The 25,334-nt window shown below is 24.6% G+C and overlaps 3 protein-coding genes across 7 annotated transcripts; 2 read left to right on the top strand and 1 right to left on the bottom strand.

Annotated features, from left to right (window-relative positions):
- The first annotated feature begins 1,457 nt into the window (after positions 1-1,457).
- On the top strand, positions 1,458-9,368 carry LOC112598509 (Bloom syndrome protein homolog). Of its 2 annotated transcripts, XM_025344998.1 has the most exons (20): positions 1,458-1,592; positions 2,306-2,388; positions 2,759-2,868; positions 3,251-3,440; positions 3,507-3,583; positions 3,789-4,431; positions 4,501-4,637; positions 4,702-4,923; positions 4,977-5,058; positions 5,129-5,276; positions 5,335-5,466; positions 5,579-5,843; positions 5,958-6,153; positions 6,715-6,899; positions 6,982-7,144; positions 7,240-7,427; positions 7,508-7,690; positions 7,864-8,002; positions 8,265-8,448; positions 9,003-9,368. In XM_025344998.1, the coding sequence occupies exons 1-20, from the start codon at positions 1,507-1,509 to the stop codon at positions 9,145-9,147; spliced, it is 3,558 nt and encodes a 1,185-aa protein (XP_025200783.1). In that variant the 5' UTR covers positions 1,458-1,506; the 3' UTR covers positions 9,148-9,368. The 2 variants fall into 2 exon arrangements, with proteins under 2 accessions (XP_025200783.1, XP_025200785.1); XM_025345000.1 differs by lacking the exon at positions 2,759-2,868 and having other exon boundaries at positions 1,506-1,592.
- Positions 9,369-12,952: 3,584 nt separating this feature from the next.
- On the bottom strand, positions 12,953-16,960 carry LOC112598505 (NADH-cytochrome b5 reductase 2). Of its 4 annotated transcripts, none has more exons than XM_025344993.1 (7): positions 16,871-16,960; positions 15,319-15,378; positions 14,340-14,553; positions 14,105-14,223; positions 13,835-14,042; positions 13,572-13,766; positions 12,953-13,333 (listed from the first exon to the last, which is right to left on the bottom strand). In XM_025344993.1, exons 2-7 carry the CDS (start codon positions 15,337-15,339, stop codon positions 13,161-13,163), a joined length of 930 nt encoding a protein of 309 aa, XP_025200778.1. In that variant the 5' UTR covers positions 15,340-15,378; positions 16,871-16,960; the 3' UTR covers positions 12,953-13,160. The 4 variants fall into 4 exon arrangements, with proteins under 4 accessions (XP_025200778.1, XP_025200777.1, XP_025200779.1 ...); XM_025344992.1 differs by having other exon boundaries at positions 16,867-16,956; XM_025344994.1 differs by lacking the exon at positions 16,871-16,960 and adding an exon at positions 16,659-16,760.
- A 320-nt stretch (positions 16,961-17,280) lies between these two features.
- LOC112598506 (single-stranded DNA-binding protein, mitochondrial) lies at positions 17,281-19,991 on the top strand. Its single transcript, XM_025344995.1, has 5 exons — positions 17,281-17,635; positions 17,797-17,878; positions 19,140-19,233; positions 19,342-19,464; positions 19,542-19,991. Exons 2-5 carry the CDS (start codon positions 17,864-17,866, stop codon positions 19,745-19,747), a joined length of 438 nt encoding a protein of 145 aa, XP_025200780.1. The 5' UTR covers positions 17,281-17,635; positions 17,797-17,863; the 3' UTR covers positions 19,748-19,991.
- Positions 19,992-25,334: the final 5,343 nt, after the last annotated feature.

The raw sequence follows: 25,334 nt of genomic DNA, 5'->3' as shown, positions 1-25,334 counted from the left end.
ATTGAAAATAAAATAAACGATTTGAAAAGCTATGATAAAAATAAAAAAATCACTCTGTGATGTAGACTAATAGACCGTTTCCGCCCACAACTGTTTTTCATTTACCTACAATGATATATCATTGCATTCAAATTTAAGTAATTTATCACACCTATTGGCTATAATACCTATAATGGCCAACTCAATATTTAATGTACCACAGAAAGGTACCCACCCACTTTTACCTTTTTATTAATGAAATTAAATTAAAACAAAAATATTACATACACAATTTACCTATTATATTATTTTAACATTCTTATTCATAATTCAATGTATAAAAATTAACTAGAAAAATTAAAAACATAGGTAGGTAGTTATGAAGGGATTTGCATCAAAATTTTATAATATTTTATTATTTTATTTACTAAAGAGAAACTCAAATGTTTATACACATTCAATATGTAAATAGGTAAAACAATTTGTTGTACCTGTAATATTAGGATTTAAAACTAAAAATATTCTGATTGATTTAAACGAGTACATCAAAATAATTATCAAATTTAGTACCTACCTTTATTATGCAAATCATATTTATCAAATCGCATGTTTTACGTATACCTAACATAATATGTGGAATATGGCCAATATGGGGGAGTTCTTTGTTCTTAGCACTAAATAACTTGATTAATTATATACTAAATACTAATATGTATATGTACATTATACTTGTGAATTTAATCATGATGATCGTTATCCATACGTACATTATAAAATAATTTAACGGGTCATAACATTAATAATTTATAAAGTAAGTTATTTATTTACCTCGAATCTTGACCGTGTTGTGTGTTCTCTACAACTACAAGACACAAGACAAGTACATCTAGGTTTGCCATTCGTCTCGATTTTAACAGCATGTCTCGGTATTCTGGTTGGTCATTAATTTTGTCCTGGTTAATAGAAGTCGAGAGAAAATAACTTTAATATTATATTATTTAATAATAAAATATAGAATAATATTGTACATAATATCATTATATTATTGTCGTATTATGTTTTCTAAATTTTATTGACATGTTTTCAAGTGTATTTGTCTTTCTTTTTTTTTTAAAAAAGCTTCAGAAATTTAAAAAAAAAAAAGGTTATTCAATATGATGTTCTGGTTTGGTGATTTTAAAATCTCGCAACCCGAAGTACATCCGACAAATCATGAAATCGACGATAACTGATAATATTATCTGATAAAAAATTATAAAAATCCATTACTCTTATCAATTTTGAATAGCTTAGCGCCAAATTTACTTGTGTGATAAAATTCTAATCTTTGTCAATAAAAACCATAAAATTCTAACAATATATTTTTTCACTTTTCATTACGAATATTGAAATTTAGAAGTTATAAAATGTGTGCTATTGTATATTTGTCTTCAATTATTTTGAATTTATTCAAATTACAATAAATCATTAATGGACTATGTATAAGACTGTTAAATTTAATTTACTTATTCGAAGCTGATCTTAAACATGGATTTTTTTTTAAAAAAACCAAGTAACGTTTTGAAACGTCTCGGTTCTACTAATATTAAGCATGAATCGGAAAGAAATCAATGGTAAGAATAATTTTTATCTCTTAAATATGATTTATGGAGATTCAAAAAAATAACTACTAAGTTTGAAATCTTAAAAATCAAGATTTTATTTAAAATAAGGTGATTAAATCAAGTTTGAATTTAGTTGCTATAATTGTTTTAAACTAATTTTAATTTATAAAAATGCTAATTATTAGTATTTAATAAAATGCTTGATATAAATTTATTTTACTCTAAAAATTGTAAACAGCCTTATATTAGTTATGAAGTTTGCTGTGTTATTAGTTAAAATAAGAATAGACAGATTTGTTAACCAATGTTAAAAAATCAAATTATCCAATATTATTAAAGTACTGTAAACTTCTTTTAGTTTTATCTCTACTATTTAAATTTAGTTGGTAAAGATATATAATTTATAATACTTAACAGGGCTTACTTTTCGATACTGTTAGAAAGTAGATAACAGAATAAAACAATTAAATTGTACCAAAATGGGTTGTACAAAAACTGATATAACTGATATTGTATGTATTTATAGTTTAACTTCAGTCTTTAAAAATCTATTTTAAATTAATAGATCATTATAAAATAAATATTAATGATAACAATATGGTATATTTTTAAATAATATTATATATACTATTCTTATATCCAATTTATGTAAGTGTACAATAAAATAAAAACCTAATAAAAGTTATTTAGAAAAAAATACATGTACACTTAATTTATTTCAGTAAACCTAAATCATCCATAGTCAGTCTGATAGATAGTGACGAAGAAAATGTAAAAGTCAACAAAACTACTTATGATAAAAAAGGTAAGTAAAATTGAACAGTTTAGTTAGCTTATTAGAATACTATAGAATCTATAGTATAGATGCATACTTCAATCATTTATATGCATTTCATTAATGTATATACCATATATATATAATATTAACAATTATTACTTATTGCATTTTGAACAATGATAATTATTTAGATTTTGTGAATTTTTATAATTCAAAATCCAAACTAAAATTTGTATAATATAGAGATAAAATCATTAATAATATACTTTTTCTTGAAAACCAAGCAGTTTAAATATTTAAACATTTGCCATACTTTTTTGATTAAAGTTGTTTAAATATTATAAAAAAAAAAAAAAAAAAATATTAAGTAAAAAATTTAAATTGTTTTTTGTATAAGAAATTCCAAAAGACACTCAAAAGAATAAAATAGAGTGTTATAATGATGATGAAGATGATGATGACAGTATTATTTATAGTCCAGAAAAAACATCATCCAATCCAGATAATGTAAGTAAAAAATATATACAGATACAGATTCTTTTTGTACTAAGTTAATTATTTTATGAAACAGAAAATTTTTTATTTCAATAATGCTGAAAGATATTTTGAAGTTTTTTCTTTTAATTTATCTAAAATACTAAATAATTTTAATATTAATCCTATCTCACAATTTAGTATTTAGTTAAAATTTAAATGAACACAGTAGTATTATTTATTACATTAGTATTTTTAATATGTTGAACTATATCTCTCTTTAAATTACCTAATAGTATACACAATTAGGCATCGTTTAATCATTTAATTAAATAATCTTATATTGTTTGATATTTAAAAACTTTAGTAAAATAGTTAATATTGTTTGAAATTACATTTATGTATTTCCATTTAGACATCTAAAGGAAGTAATGACATTCATTTTGATGTACCCAAGAGTCCATCAATATTAACAAAAACGCAATTTTCAACTCCACAAAAATTTAAAAAAAAACTGTCACTTTCTACAGTATCAACATTCAATCCTAATAATGTAATTTGCGATAATACACCAAAAAACCGTGGAGAAATTATTACTACTACTGGTTTGTGTTTATTTTTTCATTATATATGTATTTGGAAATTTTTTATTATTTATATTTTGGTTTTAGAAAACCAATCAACAGATTTGGGCATTTGGCTTAATGATCTAAACAGTAATTCTATTTTATGTGAAACAATTTCTGATGTAAGTATTGATAGACATATTGAGATAAGCACTATGTGTTTATAAAAAATAAATTATACTTTAGTTTTTTTATATTCACAGAAAATATATTTTAGTATTTGATATTATAGCAACTAGGTAATACTATAATATTGTAAAATAATTGATATGTTAGATGACAATGGAAAAAATGTATTAATCTAGAATTATTAACTTTTGTTTTTAGATACCAATTACAAATTTAGAGAATCATTTGATGAATTTGAAAAATTTAGAACTAGATATGTTAGAAGAAGTGTATAATATAATCTTAAACATATCAGATACTGTTGTATTTTCAATTCCTAGTCTTAAAAGTCCTTCAGTTTTGGTTGAGCTTAAAAGAATGCGACAAAAAATAAAAAATAAAATAAAAATTGGTAAGACACGTTTAATGAATGAATATTCAAAACCAACTACTTCAAGTAATAACAATTTGTGTAATACTGAAAATAAATCCAGAACATCATTTTTAAATGGATTTGACACATCAACTGATTCTCAGCATGAAAAGCAAACATTTAATTCTCCAAAATATGGATCAACTAATACTGATAATACTAGATTTAATACATCATATAATGTGTTTAACAATAGTAATACTAATAAATTGTATGATAGTCGATCAGATTTTCAAAATAATACTACTACAGATATTTATTCCCGAGAACGTCTAAGCGTGGATGAATTGGGTTGTATTGTCAATGACAATAATTTTGATTCATATTCTATGTCTGATGTTCAAAATCGTTTAGTTAATGATTACAATCTAAATACACTTAATAATTTTGAGACTAAAAAAATGCCATCCCAGTCTAGTTATGAAAAAGGTAGTAAATTAAAAATGATATTTTTAAAACAATTGATTAATTTGAATTTATTTTTTCTTAAATATTTAGCCAGTAATATTTCTTTTGAGAATACTTCTCAACCAATATCAAACTGTACCCTGAAAAAAACATCAGTGTCAAACACACCAGTTTCTAAAGGAGAATTCAGCAAAACAAATTATCCTCATTCAAGAGAATTATTTACTGTACAATTTATTAGTTGAAGTTTTATACATAGTTTATGAAATAATACCTCTGTGTATTTTACAGGTATTTAGATCAACTTTTGGTCTTCATGATTTTCGTCCCAATCAGTTGGAAACTATTAATGCAGCATTACTTGGTCACGATTGTTTTGTATTGATGCCTACTGGTGGCGGAAAGTCATTATGTTATCAATTACCTGCAGTAATATCCAAAGGAGTGACACTTGTTATTTCACCTTTGAAATCATTAGTCATTGACCAGACTGAAAAATTGAAGTCATTAGATGTAAATATTACTTTTACTGTTTTAAATTATTTAATTTACTATGTTGTTTTTAGATTCCAACAGCCCACTTGTTAGGTAATATGCCATACGAAGAAGAAAACTCAATCTTCACAAAGTTATGTATGTCTGAGCCAGGTAATTAAATTTATATTATTATTACTATTTGTGATAGTTTATTATTTCTTACTTAAATATTGTTGAAAAGGTTTAAAAATGTTGTATGTCACGCCAGAAAAAATTGCTGCTAGTATGAAATTAGGACAAGTTTTAAACAATTTGCATTGTCGTGGAAAACTAGCCCGTCTAGTTATTGATGAAGCTCATTGTGTTTCTCATTGGGGTCATGATTTTCGGTTTGTGTAAATAATAAATTATACTTGATTGCTAATTAAAAATTTTATTTACTTTTAGACCAGATTATAAACGTTTAGGAGAATTTAGAAAAAAATATCCAGATGTTCCAATCATGGCTCTAACTGCTACTGCAACACCTCGTGTCCGTGAAGATGTACTACATCAGTTACAAATCAGCGGAACAAAATTGTAATACATATATTTTTTTAATTAATATACTTTAAAAATAATCTACAACATACTTTTGTGAGAAATATCTCTTTTATTTAATGTGTTATGTATATTGAATTGTCGTTTCCAGATTTTTATCTAGTTTTAATAGACCCAATTTGCTTTATAAAGTTGTTCCCAAGAAAGGAAAATCTGCTCTGGCAGAAATAGCTAATCTCATCAAAGAAAAATATAAAAACCAGTCTGGCATAATTTATTGTTTGTCAAGAAATGAATGTGATAATACAGCAACTTTTATGTGTAATGAAGGAATTAAAGCAATTAGCTATCATGCTGGTCTAACTGATTCTAAACGTAATGATGTTCAAATGAAATGGATCACAAACAAAGTTAATGTACTTATTACTTACTATTATTTATGAATTATTAATTTAATTAAAATTAATTCAAGCAATTAATTTTATGTTTACTACAAGTTAGAACTATCTAATCATTCTACTATTTTTCAGTTGGTTTGTGCTACTATCGCATTTGGTATGGGCATTGATAAACCAGATGTCCGTTATGTTTTTCATTATTCTCTACCAAAGTCTATTGAAGGTTATTATCAAGAATCTGGTAGAGCTGGACGTGATGGAAAAACGTCTCATTGTTTTCTTTACTATAGTTATCAAGATATGCATCGCATTCGAAAACTTATTGAGTGCAAGTATTTAATAATCCTTTTTTATTTTTATTACTGAGTAGGATTTTACAAGTAACATGTTTGAGCAAACAATGCAGTTATTAATAATCTAATTTTTTGAATTTTTAAATATTCTTTAAAACTTTATTTTCTGTACTAATTAAGAAGTGTCTTGTGGGGATGCAAACTCCTGTTTTTTAAATGACAAAAAATGATTCACTAAAATTTACAGCATAAAAGTTCTCATTTGTGAAACAGAAGTTTGTATCTTAAGTAGTATATAATATCTCAAGAATATGAAAGGATGTAAAATATATTTAAAAATTCCATAAGTCAGAATTTGAATAAATTCATTATTAAATAAAAAAATGGGGTGAACACGCTTAGTAAATCAACCTGTAAACAATATTTTTGGAAATTATAAGTAATGTTAAATTGAATCGTTAAAAGTAATTTAGAATTATAATTATTATACTAAGTAGTTTTTTGGATCTGTTTTACACTAATAGCAAGCATTTTACAATTATAATATTTAGTATTTAATATTTATCTAACTGATGTATTGAATATTTTTTTTTTAGTGGACGACAGTGGTAATCATGAATCAAAAAAAGTACATATGCAAAATCTTTTTAGAATTGTATCATACTGTGAAAATAAAGCAGATTGCAGGCGAACTTTACAACTTAACTATTTTGGTGAAACATTTGATGATAATAAATGTATTTCAAATAAAGAAACAGCATGTGATAATTGTCAAAATAAAGTAAATATTGCTTATATCAAAAAGTGTATAAGTTTTAAATAATTAAATTTAACAATTACAATACATTTAAAAAAATACTTAGGCGACATTTAAATATATTGATGTCACAGAAGATAGTATTGAAATAGTTAAAACAATTAAAGAATTATGTGGTTCAGGAGGTGGTAGTTGGAACAATAATTTTACTTTGATACATATTATTGATATATTTAAAGGCAGTTCAAATCAAAAAATCAAATTAAACAGTGAGTTTTATTTTATAACTTTTATTTTAATAATATTTTATATTTTATTTAAAATTAAATATTATACATATACATTTTTGTGCTTTGTGACTTAGATCATGATAAATTGAATTTACATGGACGTGGAAAACATTGGGATAGATTTGATGCAGAACGTTTGATGCATAAATTAGTTTTGGAAGGTTATTTGAGAGAAGAAATGGTTGCTTCTAAAATAGATATTATTAACGCATTTGTCAGAGTTGGTCCAGAAGCAGACAAACTCATTCGAGGATCAGTAAAAGTAATTTAAGTATTTAACTAACAAAACTTTATTATTTATGACTTAACTGTATACATATTAAATATGTTATTACTTATTAGTTAAAATTAGCATCAGCTTCAAAGAATAAATTAAACATTGAAACTACAAGTAAACAATCGAACACACCAGTGAATACTGTTCTAAAAGAAATCCAAGAAAAATGTTATGAAAATTTGATGGATGTTTGTCGTGGTTTAGCTGCTTCATTAAATGTGAACACTAATGCTGTTATGACTATTCAAGTTAGTAATTATGAATAATTAATGGATCAAAAATAGGGTTTTTTCTTTAAATATAATGTTTACTGCTATGAAAAATTGTGTATGCCACTATATTCAACAAAAAAAAAAAAAAAAAAAAAATCATTTACTCATATTTTTATGAATTAGATTTAAATATATTATATTTTTTTCAGGCAATTCAAGAGATGTCTCACTCTTTGCCAGAGACTGAAGAAGAAATGTTAAAAATTGTTGGAGTGACTAAAGCCAATTTTGAAAAATATGGCAGACAATTGTTAGAAATTACACAGGAAGCAGCTGCAAATAAATTTGGTAAAATAATTTTAATCCTTAATTGGAGAGTACCATGTGTGTACTTAAACCCAGTACTTGCAACTCTGACTAGACTATTTTCTTTTTATTTTTAAATAACCATTTCACTATAAACAATAATTTGTCTTTTAATTTTATGAATACTATAAAAAAAAAAAATTTTAATTTATTATTTTATTTTAATATTTTTGTGTTAAGTTAGATCTTTAAAAATATTTAAATTTAAAAATTTATAATACTAAAAATAATTATTGACTAATAGTTGCCGAGTGCGAAGAAAATGAGCTAAATAATATTGATGAAGAAGGAGATTGGCTCAAAACTAGTACAGACTGTCCATACTTTGATGATATGACTACTAGTGTGGTAAACAATAAGAACAAAAGAAAAACTTATTATTCAAATAAAGGAGGAAATAAAAGGTTTAAAAGAGGAAAGAGTAAAAAGTACGTATACATGTTATATAACTGTATGTATTATGATTTAATCATATTTTACTTAAATATATGTTATAGCGTTCATTTTAGAATATACTAAATATTTTCTAAAACCGATGTTTATAGTAAATAAATTGTATAAATTGTTTATTGTTCTATTGGTCATTTAATAATATGGATTTTAGTGTTCATATGCACATAATTGCTTATCAGACTCATACGCACACCATGAATATACATTTGAGTACCTGTTGACATTTTTAAAAGCTGCTGGGCATCTGTTAGAAATATTAAAGATTTTTTATTTAAATTAATATTTATTACACACTTTTATTTTCATATATATTCACCTTTTAGCAATAAGCCCCAATAAGTACTTAACACTGATAATAAATTAAATAATTAATGTTTTTAGATGAGGAATTTTAAAAATACGGACACCCATTACATTTTTTAAAACCTAGCACCTATGATCTGATCTATATTTAATTGATGAATATGTTGTTAAATTAAATACATACATAAACTATTAATTATGATTTCTTTCTATTAAAAAAATTTAGCCCAAAGAAAAAAACTGCAACATTCATGGCTTCAAAACAGTCTAAGGCAACTAAACCCCAAACATCTACACTAAAATCAACAGTAAAAATGCCACCATCAAATAGACCAGGATTCTTGTCTGCCCCTAAAGTATCTTATTTTTAATATTAATATTTTAATTTTAATTAACACTCGGTATGACACATACATTGAAATATAAACAAGTTTTAGTAAATAGTTTAAGTAGTTTTTTTTAGTGTTTAATAAATGTAACAGCAGCACCCATAGCAGTTGACAGGAGATATTTTTGTTGCATAATTATTATTCCGTGTTACAAACAATAGTTATAAATTTAATATAAAAGGAGAATCAATATTATTAATAATTTAAAAGTGTAATATTTCTTACTGTAATTACTATTTAGTATGGAATTATCATAAGTTTAATTTAAAAATAAATTTATTGAAGATCAATAATTGTTGAAAGTACTTCAAATTTTAGAATAAATTAATGTTCTGAATATAATACGTGCATTTTAATATTAAAAGATTAAACTGTGTATTTTGTACACACATAAATCATTTTTAAGTATTAGTATGTATAAATGTATTATATTCTTTTGAGGTACTTAAAATTTTTATTTATTTTTTATATTATAATTATGTCTAATTGAGTGTTTTAAACAATATTGTTATTTGTGTACTATAAGTTTTTTATTCGTTTTTGATATATTTTCAATAATAAAATTATAAATTATATTTAGTTATGTTTTATTTTTTCTTACTATGTCAAACATCGGTTTGTGCTATTAGCGCGTTTTTATAATTTTCTGGTCAAAAAATGAATTTTCTAATCAAATTTTAACTTTTGTTGGTCGCGTTACGAAGTTCGCATGGAAACAGTTTATCAATGTATGTTATCAATCGTGATTAATTACTTCTTTTTTCAAAAATTACTCATTTAAGTATAGTAATGATAAATTAAGTTTTATAATTTATTACACCTTAGCTCGACGGACGTCGATGTAACGGGTACGGCTGTTCGAGATGTAGAGTATTTTTTCGATACTATATTATATCGATGTGACTCCAAAAATTAATGGTATAGCTTGAAATATATTGTTTTTGGTCAATTTCATATCATCGTTGATATGTGATTAGAATTTTTTATTAATTAATGCAATAGGTTGAAATATGTCATGCGTTATGAAAAATGAAATACCAAAAAAACGAAAAACTACAACTTTGGTTTTATTACCATGTACCTCAAGTAGTCAAGTGTCTAATCTTTACGTCTCGAGGCCATAAACGTATATTTGTATAATATTGTAACATGTATAAAAAATTATATAATAAATATAGTATTTATATTTAATGTTATTACTTGTTAATTGTGTTAAAGTTATTTTTTATTCTGACACAAGTACGTAACATCAAGTATCCACTAATTATATAATTGAGGACGTTGTAAGTATAGTATATACCACGCAGTTTTAAAATTTTAAATTAAAACGGGCGAACATATTACACATTACAAATCCAAAATCAACATTTTCACAACTTACTAAATGAAAGAAAATCAGGTAGACTATTATGAGACAGTCTGCGCATAATGAACTGTTATTGTGTTTTGATTTATAAATCTTGCCAAATGCTTACCAAAAAAAGCTATCATACACCTCACTCACATTTTTAATTGTATTTTAAGACTTTCTTACTTTCCAATATTATGGAAATTTTCAACTATTATTGATTCCCAAGCCTAAGAAACCTCCAGATACTGTATCTTCCTTTCGACCTTTCTTCGCAAAAATTGATCTTACTTAATATCTCAAACTCGGTTCTACCCGATACCCAATTTGGCTTCCATTCTGCCCACTCTACTATTCATCAGGCACACAGAATTGTCGATGCCATCTCGTTCTCACTCGAAAAAAAACAGTAATGTAGGTAGCTACTTGTGCCTTTTTAGATATTTCACAAACGTTTGCAAGGGTATGGGGCGATGGTCTTCTTGTCAAATTTAAAAAAATCTTGCACCCTGTTTTTTACCTAACCATTAAATCATACCTGTCAAACCGTCATTTTCAAATCAGATTCGGTAATGCACACTCAACTATATCCAATATTTCAGCCGGTGTTCCCCAAGGGGTATACTCTTTCCAGTACTTTATAACATTTATGCTGCTGATCAGCCTACCTCACCTAACACTTTAGTTTCTGATTATGCTGACGATAAGGCAATAATATCTATCAATTCAAATCCGGAAGTAGCTTCATACAATCTTCAGAATCACCTAATCCTTGTGGAAGACTGGTATACCAAGTGGCGATTTAAAATTAACCAGACAAAATCTATCCACACTTCGTCTCTCTCCTTGCCCCGAGGTACCTATCTATATATGACACTCAAATTCCTACTTCTTCCACTGTCAAATATTTAGGACTTACCCTTGATCGCAGACTTACCTGGGCCCCTTACCTTAAATCTAAAAGAAAATTTAAACCTACGGTTACGCCTGTTAAAAACTTTCTGCAATAATAATAAATACACAAACATTAAAACTAAACTTCTTATTTATAAATCTCTAATCAAGCCTATTTGGACATATGCATACAGCTCTGGGGTAATGCAAAAACAACTAACATCAACAAGATCCAAACTTTTCAAAATATTGCGTTAAGGAAACTAAATGCTCCACCTCATGTCTCCAACCATTCTATACAAGACCTTAGAATGAATTCCGTTAAAGACGAAGCAAAACTATATTATAAGCGTTTCCACAGTAGGTTACCCAACCATCTTAACCCTCTTATAAAAAAAATCTAGCAATCCCTTCGATTCCAGATAATCCCGCTAAACGTCTTAAACGTAACTGGTGTCATGACCTGCTAAATGCACGAATCCTAGAAAATCCACTAATTAAACTGAAACAAAATAAGTAGTGTTGTCAATGGGTGGCTTCTTCTTCCGTCACACTTTTCATGTTTTATTACTCTTATCAAATTTGCTTATTGTTCTTTAAATAGATTGTAAATATCTTGTAAAAAAAAAAAAAGATTTATAAATCGTGCTGGTCTTCAATGCATCATTACAGACATTACGACAGTTGACATAGCGGTGACCCAGGGGTGCATTTAACAATTTATTGCCCTATTATGAAATTTGCCACAATATTAATTAACTTATCAGTCTTTTCTTTTGATTACTTTTTTTTTTATTGAGACTTACTAAACTTTAATCTGTTCATGATTAATGTATAATGTAAAATAAAATAAATATTAATTTTAGTATAATTTATAAATAGTAAATTATTATTGACGATCAACGTCATTATTCCAGGGGAAAAATAAATACCTACATTAAAAATAAATAAAAATAAAAACCAATTCAAAGTGAATATTAAATTTATTTTGTCGACTTTGACAATCAGGGCAATTTTAATGATATCAAGACTATGGTGTTGAATGTGAATAAAATATGTTCAACTTTCAATATTATTACTTAGATTATAAAAAAGGTTATGGTGCCCACTGCACACGTACTTCTCTAGGCATAGTACTTATAATTTACTAACCTCTATACCTACACATCATCAAATATACCCAGTTCAATTGAAATGATTATAAGGTGTTCGGCACTATTGAATTTGTTAACTTGATAATATTGTTGATATAATAAAGAACACATATCAGTAATTTTTTCATATATAAACCTTGAAAGTAGTATTTTTAAACATCATATATGTCAGTAAACATTTAGAATCCAAATAATCACATTGTTTTATTTTCTCACCATGTATCAATTAACAGTTAAATACTAGAAATGAAACACTTTATTAAAACACATCACATACAATATAGAATATAAGAATATATACATTTTTGGTGTAAGCCAAAACAGGAATTTAAAAATGTTTGTTTTGAAATACATTCTAAAATAGATATATTGAAGAAATATTATATAAATATATTGTATTATGCTTAGCTAGATTAAACAATTTGTACATAAATTAAGTGCTAACACCAATTTATTAGCAACATTATAAAAGGGTTTTAAATGTTTTTAAATACCAAATACCCATTCAATGATCAAAATCTAATACAAAATGTGAATCAACAAATACAACTCAAAACTGTTACGGACGGTCTAATAAAAATGAAAAACATTTATCTTTTTTAATAAGAAAATCGTAACTTAGCATCATATCCAAGTTTATCAAGATTTGGAATACATGCAAAGTTTATCATTGGAGGAGGTCCACACATCAATACCAATGTATCTTGAGCTGGTGGATATAGATGTTCTGATATCATGTCAGATGATATAAATCCAACACTATACTTCCATCCTAATAATTAGTAAACTATGTTAAAATAATGTTCTGAATATATTAAATCACTAATACTCTGTTTTGCGAAAAAATCAGCAAGTCAGTAAATTCATTCTTTTGCATATCTCAATGAGACACACTACTATAGTGGAATTAGCCTTGATGGCAGGTCGTTGAAGAATTAGCAGAATCAATATATTCTTTCGCTAGACAGAGCATAGTATGAAAAACAATCAAAGTTTAATAAATTATTTACCATCAGTAGGTCTATCAACTGTATACCAGATTTTGATCTGATCGGGATGATTTTTAGCGGCTTCTTCTAATTCGTCTCTTAATAATATATCTTCTTCAGTCTGATTGGCAAAAAGTAATGACAATTTGGTTTCATCTTTAGGATCTCTAGTGACTTGTCTAATTATCTGTAACATTGGTGTAATACCAGTACCACCTGATATACCCCATAGGAAAAAATTAATATTGTAACACATGAATAGATATTAACATTAATTATTTTACCAGCAATCATTGATAATTTTTTAGCATAAAAGTTATGAGAAGGATCTATTCTTTTAACAGCTTTAATTTCAAAATCTCCACGACCGTGATAAATAAGACGACCTGAAGGTCCTCGAACATCAATTGTGTCTCCGATTTCCATTTTTTCAAGATATTGTGTTAATTTACCACCATCAGGAAACTTAGGATTTTGGTCTTTAAAATAAACCTAAAAAAAATTATGACAAAAGATTTTTTTTTATTCATTTAAAATAATGTAAGCTAATTCACCTTAATAACCAAATCCATGTATCCAACATCATTGTCACTACTGACCGGTGTATAAGCACGAGCAACTAATTCTTCGTTTATTCTTGCTGATAAATGTATGTGTTGCCCAATTGGTAAACCTGTATATTTTAATTATTAATAATAATAATAATAATGAATCTATACATTATTATAAAATGTAATGAAAATATACAACATATCTTATCTAAAAAATTGAGTATATAATAAACATTACCAAGAATATGATTTTTGGATGGCAATTCAAATCTAAATCTTCGTGTGTCATGACTAATAATATGTTTTTGAATAAGTGGTAATGGAATCTTAGTATTTGAATCCACTAAAGTTCTTTTTTTTTTACTTTTCTTTTGGAAATTGGCTACAAATGCTGATATAGCAAAACCAGTAGTAACAACAATCCCAAGTCCAACTAACACCGAAGAAACACTCTAAAAAATAAATAATAATGATAGTGAATAATATATTAAAGATAAAAATATTTATTTTAAAGAAAACAAATCATAAAATATTATTTAAATCAAAAACAAGATTGAATTAATATTTATTTTACCGAAAATGTGGATAATAGATTTTTAACTGAAAAAGAACTCATTTTTTTTTACAAGAAATTAAAAATTTATATAATTTGAAGAAAAACGTGCTGTAGAATTGAAAGTAAAAAATTAATAACTAAGGTAAAAAAAAATAGCAAAAATTTAGATCATTATTGATGAATAAGAATGTTATCAATTTTTATTACACAAAAATCAAAAGTAAAAGTTGTTGAAGGTTATGTTTATCTTCATGGAAGAACCACACCAAGGTCTATATTTCTTTAAAAGAGGCACAATTTAATTTAATACAGGTTTATCGAAAATAATAAATTTAACTATCTAATAATAGAAGTAGGTTAAAGGTAAATATGTTCATTGTTCATTATCTAAATTGGCTCTATAAATATTGTTTTATACGCTAGATTAATAAAAAAGTCGAGACATAAAACATAACACATAAATTTAAAAAAATAATTATAAATATTATAATAGAATGGTTCAATATAAAAATAAAATAAGCCTACTTGCAGGACATCTTATAATTAGTAATACCAAAATTGTTCTGATAAATTATTTAAAAACTAAAACTTTTAGTGAAATAATACATTTTTTTTATTTTGATTTACATAATCAAACTTTTATTCTTCATTAAATACTTACAAGATCATCAAGAATGCCCATTGTGATTAATCTGTGCAGATTTGAAATAGTATAGGTAGTCTATAAAATGTAAACATACAAATTTATGATAAATAAACAAAAAATAATATACTGTAAAAAGTAAAATCATATGAAATCTACAAAATTTAATTGGTAAATAATATTATAGTTACATATTATAAAGAGTAATTCTCATTTTTAAGCATGCTCATCTCCATTTTTTCCTTTAATGGCGAATTAATACAAATTATGATTTTTGGAATTTTATAAATATACTTATTTAAATCATATTATTATATTCTTGAATTTTTTGTACTACTCAAGGAATGTCCTACGAGGATACAAACATCTATTTTTTAAATTTGAATGAATAGTAAGTAAAAGTATATAAATTATTATATTAAGAATATTAATCATTAAAAATATTTTAACAAAAATATAAAATAGATTTATCTAAAATTGGATGTAGTATTTTTAAAGCCTAGACAATTTTTACAAATTATTAAAATTTTCAAATTACCATAAATTCCATATCTTTTAAACCCATTATCATACATTTATTGTTTTTATTACACTAAGTTAAATAATTTAAAAACTACTATTTTGAAATTTGATTTTGATGTCAATATTTATGGAAAATTTATTCATTAAAAATTTGCTGTATAAATAAAAGATTTTTTTTTTTAAACAGAAGTTTTTATTTTCACAGGGCATTTTGAGCACTCTATTAATAGTACAAAATATTTCAAGAATTTGAAAATATGATTTAATCAAATACTGTGTTTTGAAATAAAAATGGAATGTTTATGGTTAAAAAATCACTCAGTAAATTAGATATGTACTCCAATTAATGAATTTTAAATTAATAAAAATATTATTTAAAAAAAAAAACAGACTTATAATTATCAATGCAATGGCTTCATGTCTTTAAGATTTATGACCTTGAAGTTTAAAATATAATTTTAAAAGAATTAAACACAAATTTGTACTCATAGTATGCTCAATGTGAAAATATGCATATTAATTTTGTTGAAAAACTAATAAGATTATTAACAAAAAATGTATGAAATTGACATAAATTATAAATGAATTGATTTCAAATACATAATAATTGGTAAAATAAATATTGTAGATTGTTCTTTACTATTTACTTATATCACATTTTAAACTACAGAATGCCATTCAATGACAAGTAAAAAAAATATAACATAAAATAGTAATAATACTCTAATGGTTTATTAATTAATACTAATTTTATTTGGTGTATAGACAAATACTTTTGCTAATTGCAAGCAGACCTATATTATACTTATCATATATAGTGAGCTATGGTATTTTACCTTTTACATATCATGCAAAAACACTAGCAGAGAAATTCAATAAGAATTATAATTTATTAATAATCAATTTTTAAAGATTATTTAACTTTAAGTAGTTATGTTGAATACACAATCACATAAACACAACTTACACAATTATGTGAACTGTAATGCAGAAAAAATAATAATACAATGAATCGTAAAAGCAGTTAAAAAAATATATCATTACCTGCCTTTATTGTACACGTAATCCAAGGTTGATAAAATTAAAATTATTAAATAATTTTAGGTAATGGTGTATATTGTAGTTGTAAAAAAAAAACAATTCGATAAGATAATAAAATATGATATAACGTTAACTGTTAGTTTAACGAACTACATTTTATTCAAACGGAATGGAAGTTCGTTAAAACGAAATTATAACAAATTAAGAGAATTTAGAATTAACGACTATTACGAATATATGCGACAATTGAACAGGAATTGGTTGGTATCCAAAAATTTAGATTTTTGACCGGTCCGCCTATATCGGCTCACAGATTGTTCATAGGATAATTTAACAGCTGTAGTAAAGTCAGCGGGGCGTGCGTTTGCATTCAGATCCCGGTCTCAATGAATAACTGATAATCTTCTTAAAATGGTTATGATTTTTATAAATGATCACAAATTCACAAATTCTGTTGTTTTTTCGATCATTGAGTTGAAAGTTGATTATTTAAAATTAGCTTTAAAGTTTTAAATGTTTTAATACAAGTTTTTAAAACGCAAATTTTTAATTTTCGAAAATGGCTGCGTTTGGTGCTATAACCTAAAAATAACAAGAATAACCGCATTATTAGGAATACAAATTACAATTCAAAGCATATTTTGTTTAAAGTGCGCCAAATAAAAGTGAAAACAAGATAACTGAAAAGTAAATTTTCTGTGCAAATAATAATTCTACGCTGTTATATATCATAACAATTAAAGTACACAAAAGCAATAAACATATAATTTAGGTAAATATTAAATAACAAATGTCAAGTTTGTAAGATATGTTGTTATTTGTTTATATTTTCAAGTTAATACACATATTGATGTATTGTGTATTTTTTTATTTAAAAATGTAATTACTTGATTGTATAATTAATATAATTTATTTCTGTTGTATATATTGCAGTTGATCACTGTTGTTTAACGTCAACGAGAGCACTTTAGTTATAAGAACATTCAATACAAAAAAGAAAATGTTAAAATCAAAGGTATATAAATAAGAAACTTATTTTCATATAAAACTTTAAATTTTATTTTTTAATGTAAGTTGAAAATATCAAGTAGTTCTTTAAATATATAATTATTGTAGCAAGGTAGTATGAATGTGTAAATGGTTTCAGGAGTGGAAGTATTTGCATAGTACAACAATATTAACTGTTTTAATGTAATGTAAATTCAAATTTTTCTAAAAAATTAACATATACATCTATATTGTTATTAATGGCTAATTTATTCTTTACAATAGTAGCTTGATGAAGTATGAAATATAATTTTTCTTTTATTAATTTTAGAGTTTTTTTTTAAACAAAATGTATACCTATCTTAGAAGGTATAGATATAATTATTTTACTAATGGATACATATTAAATATAAACAAATACTAAGTTATTTATATTAATTTTTGAAATTGAATATCTTAAATATATTATATAGATTTTACTTTATATGTATTATTCTGTTAAGAAATCTATTTTGTGTTGACAATTATTGCTAAGAGCAAACATTATTTGGGAATTCTAATTTTTTTAGCAATTAATTTACTGATCTAGTATCAAGTGTGTTTTATAACATATTGATGAATAATCTTAGTTTATACACAATTCAAGCAAATAACAATTGTAGACCTGGCCAATCAAAATTCAATAAACAGAGCATGAGAAGAAAAATATGTTTAATTTTAAAATAAATATGATTATTATCTCTAGGCTTAGTATAATGTATTGTCTATTCAATATTTACTTTAATTTAATTCTTTCTCTTAGCCTATATTTGTTTAATATAATGTTTTATTTTCTCCTATCACTATAAAAATTACATTTTCTGATGAGAGTCATTCCATATATATTTTTTAGAAAAATTATACATATCTATCTAGTATCTACACATGTGTGATTTTTATTTTATCATTATTTTACCTTTAAATGTGATTTCTGTCATCTGTTTGTATTTAGACTATTCAGACATTGAATTTGCATAATTAGAACTAAAAAAATGTACATTCACTATTTCATTATAATTTATGATTAGTATTAAGTGATATTGATTTTTTTATTCTATTACTGTATTATTAGAGTACATTAATAGAATTACTACTATAGTTATATTATTTAATTGTAGAACTTTATTAGATTAACCTATTTTGTGTCAATTGATATAAGTATTCCTAAACAGTTATTTACACTTATAGATATTACAATTTTTTAATAACTTCACATTTATTTTATTTGTAAACCAATTTTTATTTTTCAGATTTTATCCAGTATTTTAAGGAGTAATTTTACAAAGCAACTTTTTCGAAATAATTATACACAAGAAGCTCCACAACCTATCAAAATTGAAAAGAGTTAGTTTACTTTTAAATTTAAACCAAATATATATATTATTTTATTTTCAACTGTATTATTAACTATCTATCATAATAGTTACATTTTTTTGCAATTTTTTTAATTAGCGATAAATAAAGTTACACTTTTGGGTCGAGTTGGTGCAGATCCACAAAAACGTGGCACAGAAGAACATCCAGTTGTTGTATTTTCATTGGCTACCCACCAAAATTATATCAACAATAATGAAGGCAATACAATTATTAATATATATGTATGAATTATTGTTTTATTACCTTTTTAATAATTTTATTATAATTATTTTTAGAAAGCACTCAAAAAACTGACTGGCACCGCATTGTTGTATTCAGACCTGGATTGCGTGACACTGTATATAATTACCTACAAAAAGGACAACGTGTGCACATTAGTGGTAGATTAATCTATGGAGAATTGAAAGATGAATCTGGCACTACTCGAACAACTACATCAATTGCTGCGGATGATATTATATTTTTTAATTCAAAAAATTAAATTATTTAATTTACCTAAACTTAATTTAAGTAATGTTTGTTTAGTCTATAGAAAACATGCTCGTTGTGTTGCCTATAATTAAAATTCCTATAAGAATATTTTTTTCTTTATTTATATAAATAAAAATGTACATTTTTTTTTACATATTAAGTTGATTACAAATGAAAAAAGTTGAAATGATATTAGTTTTGTTGAGAGGTTTTGTTCATAACAAATAGTTAAAAAAAAAAAAATTTGAAAGTGGTACATTTGTTACACTAAATAATTTCATTAAAAGTTTTTACTATTCATTTATGTTATACCATGGTGCTTTTTTTTATGATAATGTAATATAATATATAATATAAGAATATTAATATATGTGACATTTTATCATAAATATAACACTTGAAAATGTATATATATATCTAATATTTCTTCAATATATAAAGTAGTGAAGTAAATAAGCTTATAAGACCTAATGTATTTATATTTTTGATACCTACTGAGTTACTATTAATAAATTTCCTTAAATGATATTTTTAATGTATAAATAAGATATTTATGCAATATACTATATATGTGTTCATTTTCCAAAAGTTTTATTTAATACATTTAGATACATTGGTGTATTTACCTAATTCAGCGATTCCCAAACTGTGTTGTGCATTTGTTTCTCATGGACTCTGTTCGTTTTACCATAACAATTGAATAATAAAACAATTATTAGATGATATGCGTCTTTAATTGGCTTCTATGGACTGTAACACACCAGACATAGATAATTTTTGTCTCAAAAAGCAAGTACGTTGCTCACATTAAGACACTTCAAGATGTATACATGTAACATTGTTTTTTTAATAAATACTATTATTCAATAAACTTAAATATAATATAATATATATTATAGATTTATTCTCATTTTATAGACATATATTTTAAATAATAAATAATATTTTCTCCAGTTCTATTAGTACTATTGTTTCTTTATTAATAAATATCTTATTATTCTTGTTTCTTTATTCATATCATATGTAATATAGTTCACAGAATGTCGGCAACTAAAACTTACTATTAAATATTTCTAAAAGGCTCTGCGAGAAAAAACTGCTTAAAAAAAGGCTTCGTGGCTGAAAAAGTTTAGGAATCGCTGATGTAATCCAATAAATAATTCTAAATATTTTAAATAATAATTTAGTTTTATAACATTGATAACTGAATATCTACTGATTAAACTAATTATTATTATCATATTATTCTGAATGTCTATACTTGACTTGGGGTAACCTAACTAGCTAAGCTAGTTATAATTAAGTTAATGGTCATTTAATAACATACAAATACAGTGATGTATTTACGGGAGTGGGGGAGTCCCGGGTTCAAACCTCCCCCTAGAACAAAAAAAAAATTGTATCTATATACCAACACGTCGTAGAAGTTTTCAATTAAAATATTATTTATAAATTATAAGAAAATTCCTAACCAGTATGTGTGTACGGAGTTTTCAATAAACAAATTACAAAAATATTGTCCACAATCCACTAAAACCATAGTGCAGCGCCAGTGACCGATGACATATAGTCAACTGGGTGGAAATTCGTTGCAGCGATACGGTAACAGCACAGCAAAAAGGCCGCAGTACCTATTGAACGTGTTAAATCAATATTTTATTAAGAACTTTTTTTGATAATTGAACGATATAGACAGACTGTCTACACAACTGTCTAAGACAGTTGGGTTATTTAAATGTGGAGTATTCTGTATCTATAATATTTTTAATTTAGGAAAGACTAAACGGGTTAGCTATGTTATCCATAAATTCGACAGATAAAATTTCATCAACAGAGGTAATTGAAGAAAACACGATGCCTTTTTTAATTTGAAATTTAAAATGAAGAAAAATATAAACTAAAAGATGACATTGTAATTAATTATTTTATTTGACAAATTATTGAACTGATATTTTAATAGATGTAATTAAACTAAAAATTAATTTTACTAAAATTGTGACATTTTTTTCAGTTATAAAATAATATATTGTTTGTATTCATTTTATCTCTTTATTACTTGTTTAAAATAAGTTGAGCTGGAATTTTAATGCCCTAGAAAATCTCAAAAAATGCTTTGAAAAAAATATACACTATAAGTCTATAAAAATGTATTTAAATGAATTCATTATAGTTTAAAAATTGGAAAAAGAATTTAAAAATTATACAACTGAAGTGTATTTTTTATTTTTAATAATATTGTACGTTATTACTTGCTTAATTGAATGATCTTCTGTTTTTTCTTAATCATTAGTAGAAAAGTCTATCTATAATTAAGTATTTACTATCGACGATAACTTGTCATGTTAGATAATTTATTATTTGTAGCGTTGACAGTTCGTCGAAAGTCTCTTGACTCTTGTTAATCGCAACAATTTTCGTTCATTTTATGAACAAATTGAGAAAAATTTTCTGAAAACTAAGAAAAAAATGTCAAAAAATGCCCTATAAATGCATTTAAGCTTGATTTAATAAAAAAAAAACACAAAAAGATGCAAAAAAAAACTACTTTAAAATAATCGGTATCACCTAAAACACATTTTATACTTATGAACTAACGTTTCGAAAATCATAAAAAAGATGCTTTTGCATCAAAATTCTAACCCAATTTACAATTTTCTTCTTTTTCTTCTTTTTTTGTAATTTGTACTTGTATTAAAATGCAAGATTTTAAACAGGTTAGGTTAGAATGTATTTACGCAGAAATTCACTATTATTAAATAAAATGTATTAATAATTTGATTTAATTAAAAAGGTACAATTGGTACGAACGGTTATTTAAAAACATTTAAATTATAAAACTGTGGTGCTCGTCGATGAGTAAGTCAATGTAACGAACGTGTTGAATTATTTCATACACTTTGTAGTTAGTAATATTTTGCATGCGCCGAACTGCTGAAATGAAAAAAACCATGATGACGTGAGTGGTAAATTTAAAGAGTTTTATAAAATAGCTAATATTTAATTTACCCATATTGACCACAGCCAAAAAAATATAAATATTTACATATCGCCAGTTAATATTTTCAGCCTCTATGATATTGTCGCTTAGAGCTACCCGGGATCGTTACCTCTTCGAAACTCAAGTCTGATGATAATATAGGTATTTAAAATTTTGTTTTGGTAGTTGGTAGAATACGGGTAGTATAGGTATAATTGCCAATAGGTATACATTGTACCTAATATTTGAATAATGCAATTATTTTTTTTTTATCTATTGTCAGAATCAGTCTTGTTACTTAAAAAAATAAATAAATATCTTTGCTGATTACTCTACATAAAACATGGATCATTATGACATACTCATAACAGTCATTTATTAAGTCATAACTATAGGTACGAGTATACGATATACCTACATATTAATATATTATATACTTGAATATTTGAAGTAGATTTATTAAACTGTCCGCTTTATGTATATTATAATAATAATTATATATTATTAAATATTGCCAATCGGCAATCGGTTTATCTTACGAATTAATCGACTGAACGAATATTTTCAAACGATGCATTTGGTTTTTATATACACGCCAAAACATTTTTATTCATAGGAGAGGTTCTTCAATGTCAAGGTCTACAATGTGTATTAAATCATGCAATAAGTAGTATCTATGTTTCACTTTCACGTGTACCAACTAGATAAAAATATTAACTACATACATTTATAAGCTAAACACATGTGTTTAATGGTACTGGTACATACATTAATTATCTGCAGTCAAATTATAAGTACTAAAATGCAGTTCGTGTACATGTATGCAACGCGTATCACCATAAATATTCATAATGTTACCTACTATTATTCCGTGATACCTACTTAAACTTATAATAATAAGCGGTTATACTACTTATTATTTATTTATATTTAAATATTTGGTATGAATAACGCTAATAATATATTATATAATAGCTAATTTATATCACACTCAACACAATTTTGTAAAATTAAACAAGTTTTGAAGAGTAGGTAACCTATTCACGAATACATAAATTGAAATCACTTATAACAGATACCTATAAGATATTATTTTATTCAATTTATTTTGAAATATTTTCTTTATTCGTAGTAATGTTTAACACAATGAAGACACTATCTATAGCCTATCCTAGGTAAATATAAGCATCTATCTCGTATCTACTTTATTTATTTACCTATATGTTGTATAAAACTATTATGAATATTGTAATTTAATCAATTTTATTTCGAATTTAATGTGTTTATAATTTATACAGATAATATTTTGTCTAATACTTATTGTAATGAACATAATATTTTGGTAGTATACCTAATATGTTATAACTTATTACGTGTATAATTAAGATTTCATGACGTCACTTTATGCAAGAGATAATATATCGTCTTTGTCTCTACATCAATACATAACTAAAAATGCGATCACAATAGTTTCACACATATGCATAGACCATATACTATGCACATACGCAATACTGATAACATCTATGTATACATATTATCATATTAGTTAAATAGGTATACTTTTTATTTAAATTAAATTAAACCAGATTTTTAGATATAATAGATTTCTATTATTATTATTATTATTATTACTATTTATTTTTTTTTTTTTTGAAATACAATAAAATATCAAAAAAATGTTTGAGCAAAAATAATTATTTTGCATGTGAATATTGAATGTTGTAAACATTTGAACTTAAAATGCTCATAAAAAAGTTATTTGGTTTTTCGGTTAGAATTTTTTTTTTCAGATAAAGGTCAAACATCTAATAAAGGATCTTGTGTACAATTTTTAAATCTTAAGTATAAAAACAAAACATTCTATGAATTTCAAACTAAAAAATAATTTATTAATTTTCGCGATTTTCATGAATTTTTAAGTTTAAAGTGTTTAAACATTTATAAAAAAGTACCGTGACTATAGATTTTCAATATTTTTTAATTGAAAAATAAAAACTTATGAAGAGCTTTAAATTACATTTTCAAGCATTTCTACTCAATAAATAATTTTTAATTAATATTTATAAAAAAGTAAACTAAAAAAATTAAAAATGTAGAAAAATGTAGCTTAAAAATAGTAGAAATATTTTGAAAATTTTACTGTGAATTGAAAGTGATAATATACAATTAAAATAAATAAAATACAAATTAAGTATAATTTGGTGAAAATTTCAAGTATCTATGGTTATTTATTTGCTTTCGAGCTACATCAAAAAAATAAAACTGATTTTTTCGAAAATTTAATTTTGCAAAAAATTGAATTTATTTTTGAATTTTTATTTTTTTTCTTTCATAAAAACAAGTACTGGGAAATTTTAGGTTTGATCTCTCTAAAGTAAAAATTCAATTCAATTTGATATTTCAAAACCACCCCTATTTATGAAATTAAAAGCATTTTATCAATAACTTATCGTGTACTCATAAAAAAAAAAAAAAAACAACATAAGAAAATAAACATACTCATTGTTCAGCAAAGAATCTAAAATTTATAGGTTTTTTATAATAACACAAAATATAATGATTTTTTCGAAATAGTTATTTTTAATTTTTTATGAATGATATCGATCTTAATGACATG

Source organism: Melanaphis sacchari, unplaced genomic scaffold, assembly GCF_002803265.2.
Source record: "Melanaphis sacchari strain LSU unplaced genomic scaffold, SCAv2.0 Contig48_pilon_pilon, whole genome shotgun sequence".
Taxonomy (NCBI): domain Eukaryota; kingdom Metazoa; phylum Arthropoda; class Insecta; order Hemiptera; family Aphididae; genus Melanaphis; species Melanaphis sacchari.
Note: the sequence above shows the minus strand (reverse complement) of the source record. Positions and strands in the feature narration are given on the sequence as shown.